The 27,288-nt window shown below is 41.9% G+C and overlaps 1 protein-coding gene across 1 annotated transcript in view; it reads right to left on the bottom strand.

Annotated features, from left to right (window-relative positions):
- Window positions 1-3,237: 3,237 nt before the first annotated feature.
- The window catches only part of LOC307238357 (uncharacterized protein), a gene marked incomplete at both ends in the record, with an annotated part of 31,867 nt that continues 7,816 nt past the window's right edge, over window positions 3,238-27,288 (bottom strand). Inside the window, 29 exons of the mRNA XM_080011290.1 lie at window positions 3,238-3,355; window positions 3,616-3,788; window positions 3,979-4,093; window positions 4,161-4,338; window positions 4,773-4,982; window positions 5,585-5,710; window positions 6,221-6,295; window positions 8,744-8,926; window positions 10,717-10,764; window positions 10,861-10,959; window positions 11,378-11,504; window positions 11,636-11,767; window positions 11,988-12,083; window positions 12,280-12,350; window positions 15,365-15,451; window positions 17,506-17,656; window positions 18,341-18,435; window positions 18,840-18,929; window positions 19,718-19,889; window positions 20,078-20,266; window positions 20,369-20,439; window positions 20,780-20,869; window positions 21,117-21,206; window positions 21,398-21,577; window positions 23,485-23,542; window positions 24,498-24,563; window positions 24,656-24,709; window positions 26,917-26,970; window positions 27,200-27,262. Coding sequence (XP_079867416.1) covers window positions 3,238-3,355; window positions 3,616-3,788; window positions 3,979-4,093; window positions 4,161-4,338; window positions 4,773-4,982; window positions 5,585-5,710; window positions 6,221-6,295; window positions 8,744-8,926; window positions 10,717-10,764; window positions 10,861-10,959; window positions 11,378-11,504; window positions 11,636-11,767; window positions 11,988-12,083; window positions 12,280-12,350; window positions 15,365-15,451; window positions 17,506-17,656; window positions 18,341-18,435; window positions 18,840-18,929; window positions 19,718-19,889; window positions 20,078-20,266; window positions 20,369-20,439; window positions 20,780-20,869; window positions 21,117-21,206; window positions 21,398-21,577; window positions 23,485-23,542; window positions 24,498-24,563; window positions 24,656-24,709; window positions 26,917-26,970; window positions 27,200-27,262 — 3,261 coding nt within the window. The remainder of the gene's footprint in view (window positions 3,356-3,615; window positions 3,789-3,978; window positions 4,094-4,160; window positions 4,339-4,772; window positions 4,983-5,584; window positions 5,711-6,220; window positions 6,296-8,743; window positions 8,927-10,716; window positions 10,765-10,860; window positions 10,960-11,377; window positions 11,505-11,635; window positions 11,768-11,987; window positions 12,084-12,279; window positions 12,351-15,364; window positions 15,452-17,505; window positions 17,657-18,340; window positions 18,436-18,839; window positions 18,930-19,717; window positions 19,890-20,077; window positions 20,267-20,368; window positions 20,440-20,779; window positions 20,870-21,116; window positions 21,207-21,397; window positions 21,578-23,484; window positions 23,543-24,497; window positions 24,564-24,655; window positions 24,710-26,916; window positions 26,971-27,199; window positions 27,263-27,288) is intronic.

The raw sequence follows: 27,288 nt of genomic DNA, 5'->3' as shown, positions 1-27,288 counted from the left end.
TCCGCCATAAAGCCAACAAAGACACCGTGAAACCCGGGAGCCGGCGAGGTCACCTCATCACCAAGATACACAGAGGTGGCTTTTCCTCGTGCGTCTCGTTAATGAGATTTCCGCTCTGTTTAACTTTACAACGACTGCCGTGTCTCACTGCTTTACGAGCGCTTTCCACGTGCCGTGACGATTCCGCGGCACTTCATGCTTACGAGAAACCATCACCCTTTGACATTATTCCAGATTGCCCTTTGCCATTCACAAAAGTGTTGGAAACAATCGAGGAGATGTTCCTTTTTGCCGCCAGTCTGTGGAGGGACAGGTGTCCTTTTGGGACACACCGCAACCTTGAGGAGACTCCGCTTTTCCACGGATCCTCATCCTAACCTGATTATAGAGGTGTAGAAGCCTGAACTAGGAGCCTACACAATTAAACGAGTGCACCGTTGGAAAGCAGGATAATCCTGTTGTCTCAGTTACCGAGTGCCTCATATGGCAAGAATGGTTCGGTCTAAACCAATGACTGTCTGCAACAGGCTACAGGCTGAGGTGGGGTGTTTTATTCAAGGTGGTATCCAAGGTGTAACAGGCTGGTTACTTCAACTGGGACAATGAGATGATAAGTATAAACTCATTAATGTCATATAATGACAGATTTTGATTTATAGCTGGTCTCTTTTGCATGACAAATATTTTGTCCTGAGTGAAAAATAACTTGTTTTGTTAAGTAAGGCTGAGCAGTTGAAAATGCTGTTTTAAAAATACAACTTGATATAGAGATGTTATTGGGCTTTGTTGCGTGCAGGTAGTTGGAAGCTATTGATCACAGCGACAGATATGGGTGAGTGAGCTTCAATGGCTCTTCCTCGGGGGCCGACTTCTCCAGTGATGCTATGACAGGAGCGAGCGGCAAGGAGAAATAAGACATAACTTTGCAACCACAAAGAGGAATGAGGCATGTCAGAAGGAAAACTGCCATAATTATCAAGCTTTTGATGACGGCCTCGCTCGACGCACTGATGCAGCGCGCTTGTGGAGCGGGAGGGTTGATGGAACGGCCCCGAGGTCCACTTCACCGGTTCCGCATGCAAATGATTTGTGTTCTCTCGTTATTTTAGCACGAGAGGACAGACAGAGAACAGCAGGAGAATGATATGGGAGAACGCCGAGTAATCTCAAAACTCTACATGTGCGTTATTTACTCTTTCAAGAGTAGAAAAAGCATTGGTTTATTCTGATATTCCCATGAAATGCCAGAACAGGAAAAGGTAAGGGCACTTAAAGCTGGACATTTTCCATGCCACACTGAGATATCCGGTTTGTTTGTGTGATGTTTGGTGTTCTCAAACAAATATAGCGTGTCGTAAACACGTACAGCGAGCTTCCTCCCCAGATGGCGAAGGAATCACACGCCATGTCACTTACAGAACTGGAGGGTCAGGAGGGGTTTTCCCCGGTCAATTTACGTCGTATGGACTTAATACCTTACAGTATTAGCAAAGCTGTCACCGGACTGTTTGAGAAGTGATGCTGTGGTCTACAAATGAGCAGATTTGGAATCTGTTTATGAACCTAGTTGGATTTATCGCTGGAATGAGTAATAATCTTTAAATAATGCCTATTGACAGGAGGAAGGCGGTGCCGGGTCTTCTCCGTGGGTCCGAGGGAGAAGCCAGGGAAGGCACAGGAGATTTCCACAATCTATGTACACTGTGTGAATTTATTAAGCAGTTGCTGTAATAAAGTGTTTTTCAATTATTTTTTGTCATCAGTTATTTGTGGTTCGATTATGAAATGAAAAACATGACATATGGATAAATACCTTATAAATAAATGGACAGATTTTTTCGACTGAAATCTATTGCTTGACAAGTCAGTTTGACTAGAGCCCACATGTAGGGATCGCAAGCAGCAAGGAGACCGTCGTGCTTCTGTGTCGCCGACAGACCAATAGAGTTTATAAAACTACTTCCCAAGTAAAGTCAAATATAAACCCTATTCCGGGGCGTGATATTTGTTTTCCGGCTAGAATGATTATATATATAACTTTTGTGTGTGTGTGTGTGTGATGCATACCAGGCTTGGTAATTACATATTTTCTTGAAATACATCTTCCGAATGGACCTCTATTGGAATCTACGCTCCAGTTTCCGCTTTGCGCCCAGGAAAATAGAGTCGAGTCCTAAAAAAAGGCGAGTGGTTTAGGAGCCTCGCATCATGCCACATTCCCGACGCATGGCGCGTTCGCATGGTGTGACCTTCCACACTGATCAACATGTCAGCGTATCTGAAGCGTTGCCTTTGCTGCTTTGGTGACGCTGACGTGTCCTTTCTGGTGTGGCCCAGGGGTCTGAATGGACATGTAATTTGGTGAGCAAAGATTTTGTCGTTAGTCTGCTCCTGGTGGCCCTGCTTGGAACGGAGCTGATAAGCAGAGTATGTGTCGATGAATTATTTTCACTGCCACCGGACAAAGGCACACAATCGCATACCGAACTTCACCTACGGCTCTAGATTACGATTGGCATTTTCCAACACACCGTTAATGCATGTCTCTAATTGAATAGATCTGTTACAGACGGGGATTGAACTCTATATGTTGTCCCTGTACCACAAAATGCGGAACATTGAGTACGATGAAAGAATCTAATAGGGAGCAATTCGGCTTCACAAATCATTAGACTGTGTGAATGGGTTGTAATGTGGCATTGAGTTGGAGCCAACAACTAAACCCTGAGTTATGACAGAGCAGAACGGCAATGAGAAAGACAGAGGCACAGCTAAAGCACAAAAACAAGTATTCAAGTAAACTAGCAAACTCAATCCAGATGACCTTTCAAAACTATAATTTCTCGTATACTTGTATAGTACAACCGTAAATTCTAGTATAGCTTTACTGCTACAGCAACTGCTACTGATAATAAGCATAAAAATAATAACAGAACAATTTCATGTTTTGATCACCCCGGTGGGTTTACAAAGACAAAGAGTTGCCTATTTTATTATAATACAACATATAAAAAGAGCCACGTCAGCTTCCAGAGAATGACTAATAAAAGCAGCAATGCATCTTAATTACACCTTTCAGATCATAATACAATCATTTAAATGAGTTCTCTTGGGCAGAATACTAGCTTCTATCCGAGCTATTGTAGCTCGAAAAATCAATGTGTAATGTTCTAATGTTCTATGAAGAAACCTCGGAGACAGCATCTCAGAGAGCGATGCCTCTCTGAGGTTATGGCCTCAGCCTCGCTGTCCTGTTCCGCCTGACTGCGCAGGCTGCCGTGGCTTTGTGCAGACCCGGCAGCGGCTGATGACAGTCTGCAGAGAGCGTCCCTTCACCGTCTGAGACGTGGGCTTACTGTGGAGGGTCACACACACACACACACACACACACACACACACACACACACACACACACACACACACACACACACACACACACACACACACACACACACACACACACACACACACACACACACACACACACACACACACACACACACACACACACACTGATAAAAATTATGATCTGAATAAGTGTAAGAGAAGCAGTGGCATTAACTGTACACTATACAACTTTGAGTTGAGTTGAGTGAAGAAGGGGGCTCATATCACCTGAACATGTCGTCAGGGTTGAGGGAAGCCAGCCAGTAGCTGTAGGAATCGGGGTAGTAGTTACAGGTCCCTCTGCCGTGGCACTCGATAAAGGGGACTTGGCGGAAGTTCTCCAGACAGGAGCCCGGGGAGACCAGCGGCTGGGAGGAGCCCTGCGCACCGGCCCCCGTTTGCTGGGAGTGGGATCGAGGGTTTTGTTTAGAGAATTATTAGAAGGAGAGAAAACCCAAAAATATGAAAGTATTTCATATAAGTAAAAGTATACGAGACAAAGAAATAAAACAGGGTAGGAAGTGTACGGTTTGGTGTTTCATGTCTATTAAGCTCTAATGTGAGCCAAGGTAAAGTGGAGAGGTTCCTTACCATCACAAAGGAGTATCCAGTCCAGAGGGACTCCCAGGTCCTGGGGCATTCGGGGATCTGGGTGGTCTGGCTGTGGATTGCTATTGCATTGGAGGTGCTCTCACACACTGAACACCTGAAACACATCGACGTCAATGCACGTCCAGACAGTATTTGAATGTATTCATTGAACAGTAGTGTACCTGCTGATGTAATGCTCGAGCTCGGCTCCCGTAACAGCGACCATACTGGGGGGGATGGGCTCGTCGGTAGACAGCCAGTAGGAGTAGTCGTTGCGAGAAGCATAGTGACAGTTGTACTCGGTGTCACAGAAGAGGAAGGGCATGGTGGAGAAACGAGGAAGACAGCTTCCCATGGAGCCTGAGCGGAATCAAAGAGTCAAACAGACAATGTTAAATGTTAAATGGAGAGATTTTCGGTGTAACATTGCATTAAAATGTGCTGTGCGATGCGGGGGATCCCTGAGATGTCCGTCTTCCCAATTGTCAGCTCCCCAAAGGTGAACTGGGTGGTTGATATTCCCTCCTTTTTTAAACAGCTTAACAAAAGCTGCTCTGCATCTTGGCTCCACCCATGATTTTGGCCCCTCCCTACCCCCCCAAGCACTCATAAATGTTTTTTTGAAACACAATGTCCCTCATATAAACACTCTGTAAATGAAATGTCATATTTGGTGGACAAGGTAGATAATAATAATATAATTCATAGAGCCCACATTTTGCACCATGCAGCTTTAAAACAGTTACACTGCACAGTAAAAACATCTGGCATGGTATATGTGTGTGTGCTCCCACCGAGGTCCTGCCCGTGCGCCCTCTCGTTGCCGTTGATGAACAGCAGGGAGTAGCCGGAGTAGATGAGGCCGGTTCCTGCAGGACACTCTGGAACGGCGTTGCTCTGACTGTGTCTGGTGATCATGAAGCTGTCCGCCACCCTGAGGCCACCACTGCCCGGGAAACCGCGAGGACCCCGTTGGCCGGGGTCTCCAGAGCTTCCCAAAGGACCTAACCCCCCACCAGTGGAAACGTGATAGACTTTTGAGACTTTTTCATGAATTGCCTCTTGTACCATTTGTTAGTGCTGCTAATTTCATGTTGTTTGTCCATGTATTTAATGTGTTTTGGGTTGTCTGTGTGTATTACACATCAACACAAATGTATACACACAAACACACACATGTACACACGAACCTGGCTGTCCCGGATGTCCCTTTTCTCCTTTGCTCCCAGTAAATCCTGGCAGGCCTGGGTTGCTCAACCCCGGCTCTCCTTTCGAGCCCCTGGGACCTTAATTGATGAGGGAAAGTGTACAAAGTAAAATATATCAAAGCAGGGTTTTTCGGTTTTGGTTATTGTGAATTGCATAACTATTTCCCAACTACAGTTAGCTCAGTCATAAGCAAGAGAGCTTGTCACCTCATTCATAAACATTTTTGATTTGAAACACTGATTTTGAGTGTTTTATAAATAAATATAAATAAATCATAAATATATTCATGAGAAATAAGGATTATTGATTTCAACTCAGTATTCCACAAAAAGGAAATAAAGCAGACATGTTGGAATATCTTAAAATCATAGGGATCACATTGAGCTGAGTAGGAGACCTGCACGTCCTGTGGGTCCTGGTGGTCCGGCGTGTCCCGGGTGTCCTCTATTCCCGTGCGGACCGGGAAAACCGATGAAACCAGGTTCAGTAATGGCGCTGACATACACTGTGTCTCCTTTCACACCTGTAAAGATAAAACAGCAATCATAGTGAAGCACTGGGTCTCCCAAATAATAATGTGGTTATCATGGCAACATCATAATTGGTATGATTATCATAAAATATCACAACAGTATAATGAAAGTCACAGAAAAAAACCATGCTATCACTGAAAATTAATTTCAAGCCGGAGTGTTTGTAGGCCCCCAATTAAGAATAAAAGAAGACTGGAAAAAAGAGAAACATAACGAACAAAAATATAATAAATATGTTATAAATAAATATTGAAAGCCTTTTTGGAAGTTTGGCCTAAATTATACAATATCAAAATAACTAAATTCACACATGATATTACTATTTATTTGTATTCTTCTTCTTCTTTCGGCTGCTCCCATTTGGGATATTAATAAGCACATAAATAGACACATTCTGATAATAGTAGGAGAAGTAAAAGTAGAAGAATACAAGTGATAAGGATCATAACTGAATGATAACTGATAATTTAACACATAGTTGGGGAGTTAGAGGTATTTACCTGGGGGACCAGGGAAGCCTTTCATCCCACGTTGGCCCTTCAGGCCCAGGTTGTAGCCAGGGTCGCCCGTGTTCCCTGAAACACCATGCAGTAGACAACAGGATATTTGTTTTTCAATTCGTTTTTAATACAGACATTATTTCTTTTAACAAATACATTATAAACTTTCAGTACTTTCAGTTCTGGTCTGCCATGTAGAGGAGGGTTGCAGAACTCGTGTCCTGACTCAGTCTTGAGTCCGCATTTTAAAGGTCACGGTATTGAATATATCTTGGACAATGCAGACTGATATTATTGCCAGGCAAATCCAGACAAGGGCAACCTTTTTTTTCAATATATACTGTATATATATATATATATTTGCAATATAAAGTCAATCTGGTCTAATTTAAATAGCTATCTAATCAAATCAATCTAACAACTTCCTGTGAAATGTGAAAGGATGGCTTCTGCATAACCTTTGACCTGTCATCTGTCTTTTTTACACTGAAGTTAATGCATATTTAGCCCATTAGTATAATAGTAGATGACAAAAAACGGTATTGAATTTGACTTGCACTGTTCTGCTCTCAGTCTTTGCTTGAGTTTAAACCCCAATTGATTTTGAGTTGGTCTGGCCCCCTTCAAACCAAGGACTTGACTCAGACCCGATAAACTTTATCTGCCATCCGCCAAAATAATTGTTGTAGACCTGTGTTGTGGTGGTTTTGAATTCACGACATTGTGGTGGCAGATCCGCTTTATGTGTTTGTGATTGTAAAGACGGCATTTGATCTTTTCAGTAAAGTTAAATGATGGATTACCGGGAGGTCCTGTGTCCCCAGGAGGACCAGAATCACCCCTCTGCCCCGGGTCTCCAGGCCTGGCTCCCGACCCCTGAGGAGATCACCAGACCAAGCTTTGTCTCAACTATAAATATGTAAGAACCACTAAAGAGTTACCAAACCAAAAATAAAAAAATAAAAATAAAAAAAAAATAAAAATAAAAGGTTTGGCTACTGTTTAAGTTCTTAAGACACAACAATGTCTTCAACAATGCAATATTTTAAAATGTTCTTTTGCAGCTGTTGCTGAATAATTTCAAGAATAATTAAGAAATATATATTGCTTTTTAAAAAGTGCCAGTTACCCATCCATTTCCATGACCATCTTATTCCTGTTCAGGGTCATGGGGAGAGGTGAAAGGAACAGAGACGCCCACCAATCCATCACATGGTCATAAACTCACACACCATTCATACCTATGAGTTATTGACAATATAGTCAATTTAGCCTACCAAGGTTTTTGGCAGAAGACATGCAGGTTTTTACAACCCAGGAGTGCAAAGTAACTGTACTTCCCGTTGAGTGCAAAATAAGTGCAAATGTCATTTTTAAAGGATAAGAAACGGAGAATCTCTAATCATTAAAAAAAAAAAAAAATTATGAAAGTCTGGTAGTTTGACTACACACACTGAGCCCAGACTTTCCAGTGATCTGTAAATTAAATGTTGACATTATTATTTAAATTATTATTAATGTAACAGCATCCTATACTGGTGCCTTGAATGGGTAGCTGTCCGTGGTTTTCAAAAGGCACTTCAAAAGCAACTTGTGAAAACTTTGAAATTTTTGTCCAAAAAAGGCTTTACAAATGTTGACAAAAACGGTTCCATAATTCCTATCTAACTCAAGAGATATTGAAAAAACAACTAAAAGTGATAGAGAATAGTGATAAAGTGGTCAAAATTGGCATTGAACCACAGATGGCGTTGAACCTCATAGGACAATGGACGGCTCTGCAGCGGCCTGAAAGGCTGCAGTGTTTTTCCCCGCATTGCAAAAATGAACTTTTTGGTAGAGTAAGTATGTAAAAATAATCTGTCATTCTTTTTAAATGTTTTATAGTCACTGCACATAAACCTAAAAATACTAAGTCAATTTTAATCTAAAAGTATAGCATGTTTGAATCCACGCATCTCAGTGTATCTCCGCACATCCGCAATCAAAGATGCAAAACAAGGGCAAATTGCACTCAGCAGCAAAGCCTTATGGGCATGTTTGCACTGGCATTTCATTAGTGCAATTTCTTTTGTGAATCAGATGTTGAGACGGGGCAGATAGCGGGTGAAACTGATGCGCAATTCGCATCTGAGTGTTTAATTAGATTGGATATCTAAATTATTATAAAACCTTTAAAAATACACAGTTCCAAAACACTCACAGGTGGTCCTGAGGGCCCTGGCTCTCCAGTCTGGCCAGGAAAACCTAGACTCCCAGTTGAACCTGGGTTGCCTCTATCTCCCTTTGAGCCGGAAACATTGGGCCCTGGGGAGCCATGTAAACCCTTCCTGCCTGTTGGTAGAAGTATAAAGGTGATAATTTTGTTATTGTGAATAAAGATCAATACCATGCAAAATGTATCTATAATAATTTAACATTTATAGGATGAGTTATGATAAATAAGTTTGGCGAGAGGAAGAAATATCTCCAAAAAACACTTGAAAACACACTCTTAAGGTTTTTTAAAGGCTGTTTGTGCACCTGGGCTGCCAGGGTTGCCGGGGAAACCTAGGTCGCCTTTTGGCCCAGGAAGACAACTCCCTCCAGCCCCTGCTTGTCCTTTGAGACCAGGAGACCCAATAGGCCCGGGGGGGCCTCTGTCTCCTGTTGGTCCATGAGTTCCTTGTGCAGGTGCACCAGGGGAACCAGGTTCTCCAACTGGGCCTACAGAAACCGAAAAAAAAACAACATGTTTTCTAACAATAATAATACTCCACCAGTTCATTCTAATTTTGTCTGTGCCCAAGTCAGGCTTTGTTGTTGTTCATATGACATCACTGATTCCACAAGACTGGCACTGGAGTGTCGGCAACTGTCAATCAAACCTGGTTTCTACATGTCCAGACAGTCCTGGGAAGAGATCCCATTGGCCTGAATACCTCAGAACACCTCTGTGGGCAGGTACGGAGGCCATGAGAGCGGCCCTCCAGATCCTGAAAGACTGAAAACTACGGAAGAGTATTGCATTCATCCGGGGAACTTTTTATTCAGCTGGTTTTCACATGGTTAAAATCACATTATAATAGACATTTCTCCGGAACTCCCAAGGGGAAGCAGCTGATAGCTTTCACAGAATGAGGTGCTGCTTCACGGACAGCGGCAGCGATGAGAGTCGGTCGCTGTTTCAATGGCATATTAGGGGCCGTCTTCAAATTACATGACTAAATTTTCAAAGTTCAATAACCTTTTTTGTCGTATGAATGAGAATACTCAAACTAAGTCTATATGCTTTAGATCAAATCTACATCTTACATGCACAAAATAAAAGGTATGTTTAATTTACATTTTTTTAATTACTGAGTTAAATTTATTTATTTATTGTCATGGGAACACTCAAACTAGGTATAGGTGTTCAAAGATAAAGAGCTAAATCTGTCAATTTTATTTTTGGACCCTAACACACCCGCCAACGCCACTCACCTACCAGAGTGGGCCGGTGAGCCACATGAAACTCTTGGGATGAAAATCAGTCCCACTCTGGCCCTTTCTGTTGGTGCCATCTTGTGTTTAAAGGGGACTGTGGTGTGGGGATGGCGTGGTCTGAGCAGCCACACCTGTCCTGGATCTACGTAATTGGGGTCCAGGATCAGAGTGGCTACAGACCTGTTGCTCGTTGGTTGGTCTAATGAGCAACAGGTAAAACCCCCATCCCCACACACACTCAGGAGAGGAGACCTTGTCCTGACACATGTCCATCTGCTCCTGGGCTTAATCCAACTAGCCCACTCATGACAATAAACTGGTGTGTCTACAACCCCATCGTCTGTGTCTCTGTGCCGGAGGTCCCTGAAAATGCCACTTGGGTGGCGTGCGCTAGGCGAAATTGCCAGAGACCTATTATACTTTTCCTTTTATTCTGTCATATATATAATTGTGTTTTGTTACGCAGTCATCTGCTCCATCGATCCGCTGTGCAGACACGCACAGTGGATCAATGGAGCAAAACAAACAAAACTAATAAAAATTGTTTTTTTTTTATTGTAGATGTATTTAGTTTATTTTATTTTCAGACGTTTACTTGAAACAAAAAATCCCTGCATGCCAGAATCACGGTGCGGCGTCCATGTCTCCCAAAAGCCTGGAACACGGCAACCAAAGTCGGAACAAACTTTTTAATTAGGCCTTGTAGATCTAATATGAGTAAAGATTAGTTTGAAGACTTCTTCTAGACTAGACTTACTAGACTAGTAAATAGAACCAAACCCCGAAGCCATGCTCAAACGTCATTGCCTCACATAACTCGTGGCCTCAGGAGGGTGGGTCCTCCCATTTGAACCGAGTGTCAGGAACACAACGGATTTAGAGGCATGTTAGAATGTCTCCAATGCATAATCTGAGTGGTATTTTCAGCAAAAAACTTCAAAAACAAGTTATGGGGACCTCAGAGACCTATATTAACTTGTGTAAAAAGGAGCCGAAAAGGTGCACTTTTAGAACCAACTTTATAACCTTACCTGGTTGACCATCATCTCCACGCCTCCCGGTAGTTCCTCCTAGTAAGACTGGCGTGAGGAGTTAGAAATCGGTTAGAAAACTCTCCTTCCTCCCTCGTTTCTACTTATACTGATTTAAATGAACACTTGCAGGATGTGTTTTACCCGTCTCTCCCTTCTGCCCAGCTGGACCCGGGATTCCATCCTGGCCCTGGGTTCCTTTTGGTCCCAGGATGCCAGGGACACCGGGCAGTCCTGGTATACCTGTGGTAAGGGTAGGTGGTAAAGACAGTAAGAGTAAATGTTAGGAGGAATGCAAGTATCCTTCCAAACCATATTTTAAGATAGAAGAAAGACAATTTGTGTAATATTGCTGTGCCATAATGCCAGTGAAATATGCCGCTCTATTAGGCTGATTGGTGTCAAAAAATGGTGTTCTATTTGGACTGTGCCTGGAGGTCCTATTGGCCCTGGTGCTCCTTTGGCTCCTGTACGTCCACCTGAACCCCTGGGTCCTGGGTAGCCTGGAGGACCTGCATCAGTTGGAGTAGGATTGGCAGAATTCATACTACAGCTACATAAAACTGCAGTGACTGTGACTACAGTGAACAAAAATAAAAATCATCATATATACATCATGCAGTATATTTATATGAAAATGACATGAGTTAGTTGTAGTAACCTATGCGTCCAGTGAGTCCCATGTTCCCCTTGATACCGCGGCTCCCAGATACACCCGGCGGACCTCTTAAACCAGGATCTGCTTTTTCGCCCTTAACCCTATATTCACAGTCTGACGTGGGTTCACCCTGAGGGTAGGAAGGACCAGAAAAAAAAAGGTACCTGAGTGAAAAAGAGAACGGCTATTAAACAGCATCATCACCATTGATCCGAATAACATATACAAAGCAAGCTTTTCAAACTGATATGTCATCAGCACCTTCTGCCCAGGTGGCCCTGGAGGTCCGTATCCATGGTAATTAGTCTCTCCTTTAACTCCTTTGGACCCCATTCGACCAGGCAAAGCATCCACACCGGGATTTCCAGGGAATCCTATATCTCCCTTGATTCCCTTTTGGCCTGGTCACAAAGTTACAACAGTAGAACTTTTATAGGGTCAAGTCAAAATAGATGTTTTGGTTTGTGTGGCATTGCAAAGTTGAAACCTTACTGTTTGCTTTCTGTAGAGAAACTGACAGAGAGAACTTCAGAGCCTAAACCCAACCCAAACATCCCCATGAATATGACGCTCACCTATGCTGTAAAGGAGGCTCTTTATGTTTACATCCTACCTGGAAAGCCCAAGAATCCTGGCTCTCCTGGAAGTCCTGTAGGCCCCGCACTACCTCTGGAGAAGAATGCATCCACACCAGGCTCACCAGGAGGACCTGGACACACAAACCCCAATATCAACAGAAATTATTCAACACTCAAGTCATTTTAGCCTTTTCTCTTTCACTCTTGATTTCTCTCTCGCCTTAACCGAGGACATGCTACTCCTCTGACTTGCATGTGCCGAAATAAACACAAATGCACAGAAACATACCATTACATACCTCTCGGCCCTGGGACCCCCTGGTTAACCTTGGCCCCTCTCAGTCCTTTGGCACCAAGAATTCCAATGTCTCCAGGATGACCGTCCGGACCAGGAAGACCTGGTACAAAACAGCAAATCTAACATTGTACCGCTTTAGTATGTACAACATTGTGAATAAGCCCACAAAACTGAAGCATGATAACATTTGTAAAATCTTAAGAGTTGTTATTTCTTCGTAAAGAAAAGCTACATGGGAGTTTAAAATACGATTTTTGAAAATTGTACAACTCAACATTATGCCTTATGAAACCCCACATTTTTAACTACTTTGCGATACATACCCGGCTGCCCAGGCTCCCCTGAAGGACCCATTACAGCGTGGAGTGGCAGCGTTGAAGGCCCTGGGGGACCCCTGACACCTGGGTCTCCATCCATACCTGGTGGCCCCATAAATCCTTTAGGTCCACCTTGTCCTTGGGAACCTGTGATATCAGGGGAACCTTCGTCATGCATATGACTCTGATTCTTCACTACAAGATCACCAGTGATGTATTTTTCATCACTGGTGATCTTGTAGTGAAGAATCAGCAACACTAGTGGAGTCACGCGGACAAAGTCTCTGAATTGCCATAAAGCAAGTCTGACAGTTGATGAAACGCTTCATTACTCGCCAGTTCCTGCAACCAATGCTTTTCTGTGTTCTTGAATTATACAATAGCAGACCTGCCAACCTTGGGATAATATTTTGAGTACAACAATGGTGTAACAGGAAGTTTCTGTGGCGTTTGAGTTACTGAAGCTAAATGACTCCATCAGTGATTCACACCGTAGCCGTCTTGTAACGAGGCTAATCACATCTTGATTCGCATCGCTACTACGGCTAACTTTATACAGTATACAATTTAATCTCATAAGGACATAACTTACTTAACCTACTGAACATGTTTACCAACTAGCTATGCACCGATTGCAATTTTCTTGGCCTATTCCGATTCCTGCCGATTTCGATTTTGGCCGATTCCGTTTTTCATTCAGTTGTAAGTTGATAACTAAACATTGACTATTAAATGTCTTTTACATTGTCATCCGATCATTTCGAGTTTATATCCGTGATCGGAGAAATCACATTTTCTTATCATTTGGTCTCATTGGGTATATCTGCTGTACGTCATAGACAAATACATCACGTGATCTGATCACACTCACGTGACAGGACAGCAACATATAATGGACGATCACTGCAATTTTCAGTTACCACAATAGTGAGATTGCTGATTTTGACAGTGTGTTTATTATTGTTCATTTTTCACTATGGAACAATAACAGAACATGAACGTGTCCCTCAGTTCCAATAAAATAAAATACAACATGGAACAGTCACTGAGTTCCAATAAAATAAAATAAAACATGGAACGGTCACTGAGTTCCAATAAAATAGAATATGGGATTGTCACCAAGTTTCAGTATAATTCAAGTTGTAACTCTCACTGACTTTTAGTGTAACACAAAATATAACTAACATGGAAGTGTCCATTTCAAACTTCAGATGAAAGTCTCTTTCACTTTAAGTGCAAATATACCTTTCTATTATATTTAAATGGTCCTCCTTCGCTGAACTAAACCAACTGAATCAAATCGAAAGACTCATTTTACTGAGTGACTGGTTAAGTTGACCATGAGCGGAACTCGTGCACTACGAACAACCAGAGCAGACGCTCCACTGTAGTGACAGCGATAGATATGTAGTCTGCACAGTTTGGAATATAGTCAGGCGATAGATAAATGATCTAATCTTCGTTTACCTTGAAGTACCTCCAATCAGCTGACATTTTATTTCTCTCATTTTCTTTCTTTCGCTCTACTTTTTGAGTTTCAACTACGTTACATTACATTGGTATCGGGTTTGAGTATCGGAGCATTTTTACGACTAGGGCACATGAGCACTGTATCGAGCTGTAAATTTGACCAGCACAGAATCTGATACTGTACATCTGACACTGATCGGCTGGTCACTGGTCACCAGGGCCGGCTCTTCCTAAAGGCGAGATATAGGGAGAGCCGACCCTGTAGACAGTTTGCCTAGAGCGGCAAAATGGCTAGAGTCGGCCCTGCTGGTCATGGCCAATCAAGCTGAAAACCGTCCGATTCCGGTCACCGGCCAATCGATCGGTACATCTCACGCTTTATGTTAACATTACGGTCTCATCTTTGTGCATGATGATTACTTCCCCATTTCACATCAGCAATGCAGCGTTACATCTCGGTGGATAATAAAGCACCGCTGCAGATGTTGAGTGAGTGAGAGGAGAGGGAGAGAGGAGGAGTTACAGAACCACATGCTCAAGGTCATAGCATCTGATCCAATTAGAGGTATGTAGTATTAATACAGAATAAAAATGTACAGTATTATATTGATTGTTTTCTGTAATTAAATTACAAATATATATATATATATATATATATATATATATATATAGTAATAACATTTTTTTGCGTAGCTTCAGCTGGCATTTAGTACCTGCGAATTTTGACCAAGAATTGCGTGGTTGGTACGCAAAATGCGTGCAGGATGGCAGGTCTGCAATAGTAAGTTTTCCTTCACTAGTTTGATCACTACTTAGTGGTGAGTGTATCAATGAATTATGAAAAATGTATTTCTGTCAAATGTTTCACATAACAGAGAGATATTGTAAGTGTGTGGATGAGTGTGTGACCTATTGAACCCGGTGACCCTTGGGGGCCCGGCGATCCTTCTAGCCCAAGTCCTGGATTACCATCTGGTCCAGGGTCTCCTCTTAAACCTGCATAAGCCACAATCACACATTTGGATGAGAGATTATAGAACACCTAATCTACAGTAATATATAATCAACAATGAAGAGAATAAAAGTACAACCTACAATACTTTACCATATAAAACTGTGGGTAATGTACAACATTCTGTGAGACATAGTCAAGATGTCTTAATAATGGGAAATTCTTCACTGCTAATTCACTGTCAGGGTTGCATTTGTCTCATGTATAAGCTAGAGAAATTAATGAAAAATCTTGTACCTTGATTACCAGGAAGTCCATCTCTACCCCTGCTCCCTTTTGGTCCAGGAAGCCCTTGCGATCTGGGACCAATCGCACCAGGGTGTCCAGGCTCTCCCGCCGGTCCAGGATGACCAACGCCAGGCAGACCTCGGGCTCCTTTCTCTCCAGGCTGACCGTCAGAACCTAAGGCAGACAGGAGAGGAAAGTAAGACAACATATAAATGATTATACACAATATACAATTACTACAAATTCAAACATTACAACTGTTTTGCCTTTCATATTAGTCATTAACTTACAGCTGTTATTACCTCAGGTGAATCATTGTCAGCACAACAACTATGGCGTGAGACCAAATCTGGACTTGAGCGTAAACAGTGCCACAGAGCTGCAGGTGATGGATGTTGCGTTCTCAAAGAGACACGAAAGAGATCCACAGACAGTTTTGGAAATGAAAACCAAAATAATACCTATAATAATAAAGCCAAATAATACCTTTTCAGACTGTATGTCTATATTTTATGTATAAATTTCCTATGATGGAGGCACTGCACTGCACTTTGACACAAGAGAAGCGGGTATATATATATATATATATATTTACAATATATATACACAATATATATATATATATATTTATTTACAATATATACACAATATATATATATATATATATATATATATATATATATATATATATATATATATCACACACACACACACACACACACACACACACACACACACACAGTATATATATATATATATTTATAGGCCTTAATAATATAATTTTAGAATCTGAATGAACAGATTAAACAGAAACAACCTCGGCTAATATGTCTAAATGCAACACTATGGAACTTTTTTTTAGCTTAAGATAACAGTTTCAAAATCATTTTGATGGTACACTGACTTGTAACATGGAGAATGGCACCTCTTTCATTCTTTTCCACCCCCACATAACTTCTGTGTTCGGGTTCAAAACCGCAGGAAAAGTGCGTTGCGCTTTACCACGCTACATCACTTCCTTGATGTTAAGCTCCGGTAATTACAGTTTTTCGCCTGGTAAAATTAATTAAAATAAAAAAAATATGATCGATTATAAACTTGCCGGTCAAAATATCCAGTAATTATGCTCATACAAAGCATAGTCGCTCCACCTCCCTGACGGCGTGGATGAGATGGGCCAGTAGTGCATCCGCTTATCAGCCGGCCCACACCGGCCCTCACTTTCATTACGCCATGGGGTTTGTTTCACCTTCTGACTCGGGCGTGTGAGCCGATCTGCCAGGCCGAGCACATCTGGTACCTACACCGGTAGCAGGGGGCCAAGCTGTGGACTTAGTGCTCGCTGAAGCTGTGAGGTCCGTGCAAGGGGCACTGTAACTAAGGTGTACATTATATTTGGGTTTGGAACATAGACTGTTATTGAAATGCGATTGATAAGGTTAAAATTTGTCCGGTAAAATGAATTATTTTTGGACACCTGGGCAAGTTTAAGGAAAGTGGTGTAAAAGTGAAACTGCACTTAGAACCTGGACAAGTAAGGGCACCAAATCCCAAATACCAATAGTTACATATTGCTGCTTTAATATCATAAAAAATAAAGACACACAGTTGTGTTCAGAGGATTCACTGTGCTATTATAAAAGCCTGGCACATGAACAGAAGTATAAATCAGATTTCATCCTGACCTGGATATCCTGGTTGTCCATCTGGTCCAGGCCGTCCTGCCTGTCCAGGTTTGGAACCTTCACAAGATTCTTTGTCACCAGGAAGTCCGGGTAGTCCTACGGGCCCGTTACTTCCTGTAAACACATAGCTGCAGGATTACGCCGTGCATCCGCCTGTGCACTGTGCATGTTTCACATGGCTCGCAAACTAGAAGAATCTTTAATTGTCACACAGCACACGCACTCATGCAAACACACACACGCTTCAGATGGTGAAATGGGTCCTCTGCGTTTAACCCATCCTGGCTTGTCCCTCCTCCGGGGGACAGAAGCAGGGGAAGCATACAACAATGTGCCCGGGGAACTGGTTACATATGTCCATCGCTGGTCAGATGATGATGTTTTTGGTGGGGGTCCTTACATGGAGGAAACCTCATGGGAGCATGCAAACTCCACACAGAAAGGACCCTAATTGGGCAATAACCCACCAGAGTACGTTGCCAACAGCGCCCCAGGTAGGAATTGAACCCAGGACCTTCAGGTATTTTTGTGGTGTCTTGGTACCTTTGTCACCCGGAGAGCCTGGAAATCCAGGCAGCCCTTGATACCCAGGTCGACCGGTGGGGCCAGGGTCTCCAGGGTGCCCCTCTGCTCCATCTTCCCCTGGAGGTCCCGGGGGGCCGCCAGGGCCTGTGTAGCCGATACCGCCATCGCCCTGCCACCACAAATTATATAATGAGCATTTACCCACATTCACTTAAATAACGGTCATATATGTTCAGTATATATACCCAGTATATACATATGTTCAATTATTTTTCATTGACACATTATTTAATAGAAGCAAACTATACAATCAAGTTTCCACACACAGATCTACAAAGGTTGGTCAGGATTGAATCAGGACTACTCAATTGTCACATATTAATTAATCCGGGTCACTGGTAAAACACGGAGGGATCTAGAGCTGTCAATAGTGTTTAAATAGCTGAATGTTCTCTAAAATATAGCAGCGCTGCGGGGGATTAAATTGGCCCTGGAGTTCTTATCTTTCAGTGCTGCGGTCAAATTCAATTCCATTCAAATGGTTAAATCTCGTTATACTCGACAGAGAACATTCACAACCTCTGCAGAGGAAAAGGTATATGACAGATTCTGTTTTCACGTACAGTATGCAGAGAAAGAATGCTTATTCTGTTTTGTTTGTGCAACCAGATGTATGTTGGTTCATCATGGTTTTGTTGCGAGGCTTATGAGAAACTTGAGGTTAGAACAGTGAAAATCTGTTAATAAAAATAATAATGATAATAACACTAGTATATTCATCTCATGGTTCCACTACTTAATGCTCATACTAATTCTGTGTTTATTAATGTCAGATATTTCGGCTAGTACTGACCTTCTCTCCAGGAGGTCCAGGAGCTCCTGGTGCACCAGGCTGACCTGGGAAGGCCCTGCCTGGAACGCCTGGGAGCCCCGCCAGCCCCTTTTCCCCTGGAGGACACATGAAAATCAACACAGACAAACACAAACATAGAATGTCTTCCATACATAGATAATCTAAGGTTTCTTTCAAATGATTTCTCATATATATTAAACCAGTTCTTAGACAGTCCTGAGAGAATATTGGGTATTTGTTTGAAATTTAAACGTTACCGTTCTCCCCTCGGGATCCTGGCCTTCCAGGGAAGTTGATGTCTCCTCTCTCTCCTTTCTGTCCTGGAATGCCGGGTGATGCGTGCCTTCCTGGAGTTCCTCGATTCCCTGAGAGGTGAAGCTCATCAGTGTTTAATCTGTGACCCCAATTCTCATCCGTTATAATAAAAGTCATTTACCCAACCATCGATAATTCCATCCTTCGCCCTGGGTATTTGATATATGACAAGTTGTATAGTTACCTGGGCTGCCCGGTAGGCCTGGCTGACCTTTAAATCCAGCTGGACCAGGCCCCCCCTCAGCGTGAATGTGACTGGGCTCCCCTTTCTGGCCTACCAAACAGAAGAATATAAATAATATATAGTATGTCCATATAAAGAAGCTAGTATTCAACAAACAAAGAACATGGAACATGTCCTCGAACTCTGTTGTCAGTACACTCCACAGTACTGACAACAGTACCAATAGAGATGAGAAACATGGGAAAACAGTAAGGAAATGAACGGAAATAGAAAGTTGAACTCTTATCTGTTGGCTGACCAACCGTGATACAACCAACCATGTGATAAGCTGCAGAAAGGGGGAGACTATGAACGGTTAGTGAGCTTCTGAAAAATTTGGGGGGGGGGGGGGTATGATGACATTTCAAGTCATAATATTGTTTTTTATTCCCTTCTCATTCAAAACGCATCCGTTCCCTGGCTAGTCCCTCTGTAGGGCTTATAACATGCTGGGCATCACAGGAGTGAGGAAGCGAAGGGCAATAAAGATGGTCACAGAGGCAGCTGAAATTGCCTCAAGGTGGCTGTGCAGCAGGAGAGCAGAGGTGTGGGCAAGGTAGTGCTACCTAGACACGACCAAGCCGGGACTTGATTGCCTGGCTATGTCGCCTGGGCAAGGGTGTCTGTTGCAAGACCCCAAACACCTAATGAACCCAGGAAACAACACTGATGATGTGTCCAGGCGCATCGCAAGATGAATATATAAAGTGCGTTGTCGTGAGTATACTCACACCTACACTCTCTGTCTATCATTCTTGCAGTGCATTTGGCTGTTGATGACAGCCGTTCTGTACAGGTGTGTGTGTGTGTGTGTGTGTGTGTGTGTGTGTGTCTCTCACCAGGGAGCCCTGGGTTCCCTGGAAAACCTGGCACTCCAAGGTCGCCCTTAACTCCTGGTTGTCCAACAGTCCCAAATTCTGATGGGCCCTCTTGTCCAACTGGCCCTGGTCTTCCTGGAAGCCCAGGCAAACCGGGAAACCCAGGATCGCCCTCTCCACCAGGAAATGGATACTGGAACAACAACAAATTATAAAACAGAATAGAATTACTAATTCTGCCCAAACAACATAAAGACTGAAGAAGAATGACATAAAATCACAATACTTTTGTGTGTGTGTATATGTGTGTGTGCGCGTGTGTGTGTGTGTGTGGGTGGGGGGGGTAAGTTTGTTGAAGCTCACATTTGTCAAACAACTCACCGAATCTCCCTTGGGGCCTGGTAAACCTTTACGGGCTTTAAGACCAGGGGGGCCTTGAAGACCATCTAAACCAGGCCTTCCAGGCAGCCCTCGGGCCCCTTTATCTCCTTTAAATCCTGGAAGGGGGTAAGAAGCTGAGTCTCCCTTTGGTCCTTGGAGGCCTGAAAATCCTGTGCCACCAATGGATCCCTATCAGAGAGGAGTAAACACTTACAGTATCGCATTAGAATAGTGGTTAAAATAACTATAGTTTCTGAGTAAGCCAAGTTTAGAAGCGAAAGGTCTTCTTACAGGCGGTCCAGGTACGCCCACTGGTCCTCGGAAGCCTGGATCACCCCTAGCTCCAGGTCCTTGATTATAACCTGGGATACAGAAAGAAGAAGGGTTCATATTCTTAGTATACTGTATGCCCACATTACAGATATGCTAGTTGCCAACCACCGTTAAAAACCAAAAAGAAGAAGAAGAAGATATGACTTAGTCCAAACTTCTATACATGTCTATATTAAAGTTTGAAGATAGAGTAAGTCTGAGATAGAACAGTGAGACTAGGATCAAAACAGTCATTATTAGACTTCCATCAGTGCTCATGTCTTGTAAATGTAACAATTGTGAACTTTAACCCGCTGGAACCTCTTGAGGGACCCATGGGGGTTCCCGAACCTCACATTGAGAACCATGGCAATAGATGTATGTTTTTACCAGGTAGTCCAGGTGGTCCAGGTGGGCCCTGTTGTCCTGGCAGCCCCGACCCAGTTCCAATGCACTGATAACAGATATCCCCCTTTTCTCCTAAACAAAACAGGGCCATGGACAAAAAAATGCGCAACGCAAATCAAATTTATTTAGCGGGCATTTTCACCTACCTACATTAAAGGCAGCAGGATAGGAGAATGTGATATTCAGAGGATGTCAATGTAACAAGTGCATACATGTCCACATACACATTAACTTTATATTCATCAGCCTAAAGAAAGCCAAAATATTGTGAATCTTGAAAATATGAGTCTCATAAATGGGCTTTCAGTTGTGCTCTCACCTTTCCTTCCAGGAATACCATCATACCCAGGAGGGCCAGGGATTCCCTTAATTCCTTTCATCCCGGGGAGACCTTTGACAATCTTTTTGTCTGTCAAAAAACAAATAGAAAAGTATACATCTATGTAGCATGGAGTTGTTACTACAGTCAGTAACTCATACAGGTCAAAGAAATGGCTGTTAGCTTGAAATATTCAACATATCTGCTCAGGTTAATGTCGACATTTAAGACAGTGGTAGGAACAAGAGTAGTAATCTAAGTAAACAAGAGTAATCACACACTTATGTCTTCAGGGGGTCCCGGTGGCCCTTGATCCCCAGGTGGACCTTGATCTCCAGGGTCCCCATCCATTCCTGGGGGCCCTGCATATGCATCCCCTGGCTCTCCAGGACCCCCCTTGGGTCCAGGATACCCAGGACCACCAGACAGGCCTGGAATGTAAGACCCGTTGGAGGCACCGCCTGTATGGTGGAGCAGGCAGAGCGTGACAGTGCTTCAAATGCGTTTCCATGTGACAAAAATGTAAATCATGTATTTTTTATGTAAACATAAGCAGATTATGTTGTCGATATGAGTGAAACACCCGGTGTTTGATTACACTTTTATTCGATAATTGAATTTACATAAGAAACACCAAGCACCTGAGTGTGAGAGACAACCTACCTTAAGTGACCGCTGGCTCGTCTATTTACTGAAAAATAGATTTGTGATAATCCGCCTCATCTTTAAAGGGGACCTATTATGAAAAACTCACTTTTTCAGTGCTTGTGCACATACATTTGGGTCTCTGCTGGGCCTACTAACACACAAACTGTGAAATACAGTTACACAACCCAGTCAGTTTTTTGTGAGATGTATATTTCAGAAAACATGTGGTGAAATAAGCCGTTCAGATTTGCCACTCTTATCTGCGTCAGTGAGGGCTTCAGTAGAATTAGAAACACCCTCCATCTCCATCCTAGCATCCAAGCTTAAGAATAATCATGGGAAGTGCTCCGCTGGCTGCAGAGACCAGCACAAATCTTTTAAAGAAAGAGGAATTAATTACTTGTCCGTGAAGAAACTGCAGACGATATAAATGTAAGTATTAAAAAAATGATTCTGTCTGTTTCTTAAAAAAAATAAAAATAAAAAAAGACAGACTGACTGTCTGTAGACAGACTGACTGTAGGCTGTGGGGCACGATCCGCTGTGCATGTCTTCAGACAAAGCCAATAAAAATGGTGTGATTTTATTGTAGATGTATTTATTTTATCTTATTTTCCTATGTTTCCATGAAACAAAAAATCCTGGCGTGTGGTGTCCCGGTGCGATGTTGGAAATGAAAGTCAGACCAAACTTTTAAATAAGGCCTTGTAGATCTAATATGAGTGCAGATTCAGCAGCTGGATTGCTTATTTCTCACCTCAAATTTGTTCAAAAACAGATTTTGGTGGACTGATAAGGGGAAATTGAAAGTGAAAGTTTAGGACTAAATACAATGGAATCCAGAGCTCAAAGTAACCCTTGAGAATGACCTGTGAATTGAGACTTGGGCGTGGACAGATTTATGAGTGATAGAACCCATTACCCAAAGTGTATTGCATCCCTAATTCTTTAACTTCTCCCTCGTCTAGTGAGTGCTTGAGGGAAACTTTCTGGATTCTGGAAAACAAAGAAATTTACTTGGGTCCCACTATGTCCTTAAACACCATTTCTACTCATATTTCATAAATATTCTCCACCTATTGCAATTTCTTTGGCTCCGAGAAGCTCAGCAGAATACAAATGAGTTACCATTTTTCTTTTGTTACTCTCAAAGTAATTTCCAAACATTGCTTAATCCTAACATGGCTTTGGCATTTACGAAAAATAATATTTTGATGTATAAAACTCAATGCATTTTAAGCATCTGCCAGTGAGAGAATAGTGCTTACAAAATATATTTGCATTTTGTGGAATTAACATTTCAAATCAAAACTCTCCCCTGTAATCTCAATCGTGTAGCAGCAAAATATTGCTTCCAATTATCACGATCACCCAAGAACAAAATTATACTTCCACAATACCTACAGACAGTGTGGCAATGATGAGAACCGTTCTCTTTAATGTTTACCTGGAGGTCCCCTCAATCCTGGAAAACCATCCACACCTGGAAAAGGATTTAATAGTTTGTCTTTTTTACACAAAATGGTACAGAGGCAAAATTGTACAAAGACAAAGGAAACATTTCCAAAAACATACCAACATAACACTTACATCTTGAAGCAATTTAATGACTGTGAAAATTCTACTCTGCTAAAACACAAGTTGTTTGTTTTATCTTTTATTACTTTTCTCTTTGGGGCCAGAACCAGTTGTTCTGTGTTGTTCGTCACCTCAGATGTACCCACCTCGTGGTCCAGGAACTCCAGGTCGGCCTGGAAGACCGGGGTCACCAGGGTATCCTTTGTTCCCAGAACCAATCGCAATTACCTGTTCAAAAACCAGCAGGACCACAGAAAGAAACAACAACATTGGCTGATTTTCTCACATAAAAAGTGCAAACACGCCGACAGTGCAGCTATTTTGTTTTCCAACCCCGCCGGATCTACTGGATTTCAGGTGGTATCTACAGTTCAAAACCATAAACACAGGCGTAATGAATCGAATGACAGAAGAGCGCCTCACCTCTCCAGGGGGACCAGGGGGACCCCTGCTTCCCTTTTCACCCTGTGTGTCAGAGCATACACATTACAACATCTCTGGCCCTGTCTTGTAGCAATGGTTCTAAACAAGATTCCAGTTTGGTATTCAACAACTCACTTACAGTCACTCCAAGTGTTCCTGGATATCCTGGATCACCTCTAACGCCACCCCTTCCCTGAAAAGAGCTGAGTTGCATTTAAAAGCTACTCACACATACATACACACACACATACACATGCGAAGTGAACTACCCTATACATTTTAACAGTACCCCGATTCCAAATGGTCCAGGATCGCCATACTTCCCTGGCTTCCCCTATGGAATATCAAAAGGATATTAGAAATTAGTGTTTGCTGTGTTTCATACACACATATCACATAGGTATGTTTTCCAAATTCCAGTTATATAATAATTGAAAAAAATATATACATAAAGGTATATATACAGGCATTGCAAATAAAAAAAGGCTTCTGCCATTTGTACAATGTATTTATGCCTTTATGCATGAAAAAATACAAACTCAAACTATCATCTTGTTCTGACTGGCTTCATTCCCATCTCCACCAACTTGAGCCCGCCACAATACTGGTTCAAGCCAAATCTAACACACAGACTTCAACTAACAGGTCATTTTTCAGGGTAATGTTGCTAATGCCTTTTTCGTAGGTTCCATGAAGCCTGTCATAAATTTGTAATTATTATTTTTTTTTTACCTCAGGTCCTTCATTTCCTTTGTCTCCCTTTGTTCCTTTGAAATAAAATTGTTCCGCAGGGTCACCCTGCAGAGGGATCGAAAGAGGATATTGATATTAAGAAATTTGTATAGATTTGACAACAGGTTTTGGTTTTTATATTTACAAGAGGAACATACTGGGAAGCCCTTGCAACCTTTCTGGCCCACATCTCCCCTGTCTCCTTTATCACCCTGTGTGAGGAAACAAACGAGGCTTGTGGTCACAACCTCATATTCATCACTTAAAGGGTGTCTTCCCACTTGCACCAGTATGTGTATCTTCAGTTAAAACTTAAAAAACTAAAAACATTTGCAATTAGTAATGGACTGAATGCAGTATTTTCTTCCTTTTACGTATTGATATCTTCCTGAGTCTAATCCTGTCCTAGAACTGTACAGTACCTTTAACTGGATGACACCAGAGGCATATAGTTTAATCCGGCCCGGTGGTCCAGGTGGTCCCAGTGGCCCTCCCCTTCCCTAAAATGAACAAGATCACAACCACAAAATGATTTGTTAAATCAGGCATTTAATAGACCTATAATAAATCATACCATATGGTTTAACATTTAAACTTGAACATTGCTGAATACAGAAAAAAAAAAATAAAATAAAAAAAAAAAAAATTATATATATATATATATATATATATATATATATATAGTTTTTTGTTTTTTTTTCCCTGTGGACCCCAAACAATTCCTTCAAGGACATTTGACTTATTTCTGGAAAACACAGGGGACTTGCATTTATGATTGTAATAAGAGTCACAAACACTGGAAAATGAATTGATGATGTACATGGATATGGGTAAATACTTACAATGTAAAGTAAATATTCTACGCTGGCTAAATGGGATGCGTTTATTGGAACTGTACATTTGGGAATACATTGGGAAAAATAAGTGATTTACCTTTCAACCAATGTGGATGTCTTAAGTGGGATTACAAAACAATTGATATGTATGTTCATTGATTTATGTACATATTGATTGAAAAGTCGTTACCTTTTGACCGTGCGGCCCAGGGGATCCACTGCTGCCTCCTTGACCCTGTTGGGTCAATGTGATCTTTAGTAATTAAAATATAATATAATCTTATCATTATCATTGTCAATTATTTATATTAGTATATCTATGATTTATATATCTCATTGTCAACTACTATTATAAGTGTTTCTTTCAAACCGTGTTGGGTTAAATTGTCGTAAAAGCGACTCTGGATTTTTTTATTACGTTACAATTTGATTAACAAAATCAGGGGAAATCTCCCAGGTATTCAATGATCACATTTTTTTTCAATGACTTTTCAAGCACTTCGCCACAATGGGGCTTCTTTCAAGGTATTCCAGTACTTGCATTTCTAAAGATAAAATTCAAGCGTTTCAAGCACCTCAAGGAGATGGAAAGAACTCTGCTTATTTCATTACATTTCACTGCATATATGTATGAAAGTATGTATATGTATGTGACAAATAAAAATTAAAAAAAATCTTGAATCTTATAGTCTGTCTACACTAGCCAAGTATATAAACACAAGCAATACACTATGTACAATATACACCCACAGTCGATGTTAGTTATTATTACCTTTGATCCTGGCGGCCCTGGGTGGCCGGACACTCCCTGTTCACAACAGTTGATAGAGAAATATGATTTTTTTACCATTATAACTTTGCATACCAGCAGTGCTGCATGTATTGTACTCTGCATTTTAAAATAGATTACGTACATGAGGGCCCCGCGGCCCCATCTCCCCTGGACCTCCACTTGCTCCAGGAAAACCTGGTCCCCCCTGTGTATATGTAAAATTGAGGTCAGTGTTCCGTGTGGCAAAAACGAAACAAACAAAAAAAATGCAATAGATATTCAATTGTATTTTGATTTTATTAGTTACTGGGAATCCATTTCTTCCTGGAAGACCAGGTGCTCCGGGTTCTTCATTAAGAGATTTCCATGATTCGCCCTGCAATCAGGAATCATAAAAAAAAAAGTGACCTAGCAACTAAGAGGACAAACCTAATAAGAAAACTTTAAGACAAGCTCATTGTTCCCACATAAACTGTCCACACATGTTGACTTCTGTAACCAGTGAGGCAGGCGGGAGCCAACTGGCTGCGAGCAGAGCAAAACATCTTATCTCCATGGAATTGCCAAGACCTTGGTAAATAACAGCATGGACAGCTTTAAATTCCACATTCCCTGCCAAACACTTGGTTTTACCTTAGGTCCAGGTGGCCCCGGTAGACCCTGTAAAATAACAGGAAAATGGGGAAACTTTGAACTGTACCACGGTCAGAGGTGTGCAGTAACTTTCTCATCCCACGAGATAAATTAAATGTAAACAAATAGAAGAGAAGAGACCGTAATGCTACTGTAAACTGGTTTACATCTGTCTTACTGGTGTTCCATCAGTACCATGGATCCCCGGGAAACCAGGTCTTCCGTCCTCTCCCTAAAAACACAAAAGGTACTCATCATGGGATCATCAGTATCACTTTCAAGCTCTAATGAGTGATATACGCCTCAGGAGTTGCTTACATTAGTGGAGGGTTATTTTGAAAGTATAACCATGACATTAATCAATTTAATCAAATCAATTAAATCAATCGACCTGCTGTTCCATTACATTCACTCTAAAGTCTAAATTCTACAGCCTAAATACAGGATGATAAATATCTTACATTGGTTCCGTTGCAACCGGGGGCTCCTGGATCCCCAAGGGGTCCTTGTAAACCTGGTGCACCCTGATGGACAAAATAAGCCACAATCA

This window comes from Zeus faber (assembly GCF_960531495.2).
Source record: "Zeus faber genome assembly, chromosome: 12".
Lineage (NCBI taxonomy): Eukaryota > Metazoa > Chordata > Actinopteri > Zeiformes > Zeidae > Zeus > Zeus faber.
The sequence above is the reverse complement of the archived record's forward strand: the minus strand, read 5'-3'. Positions and strand labels throughout refer to the sequence as shown.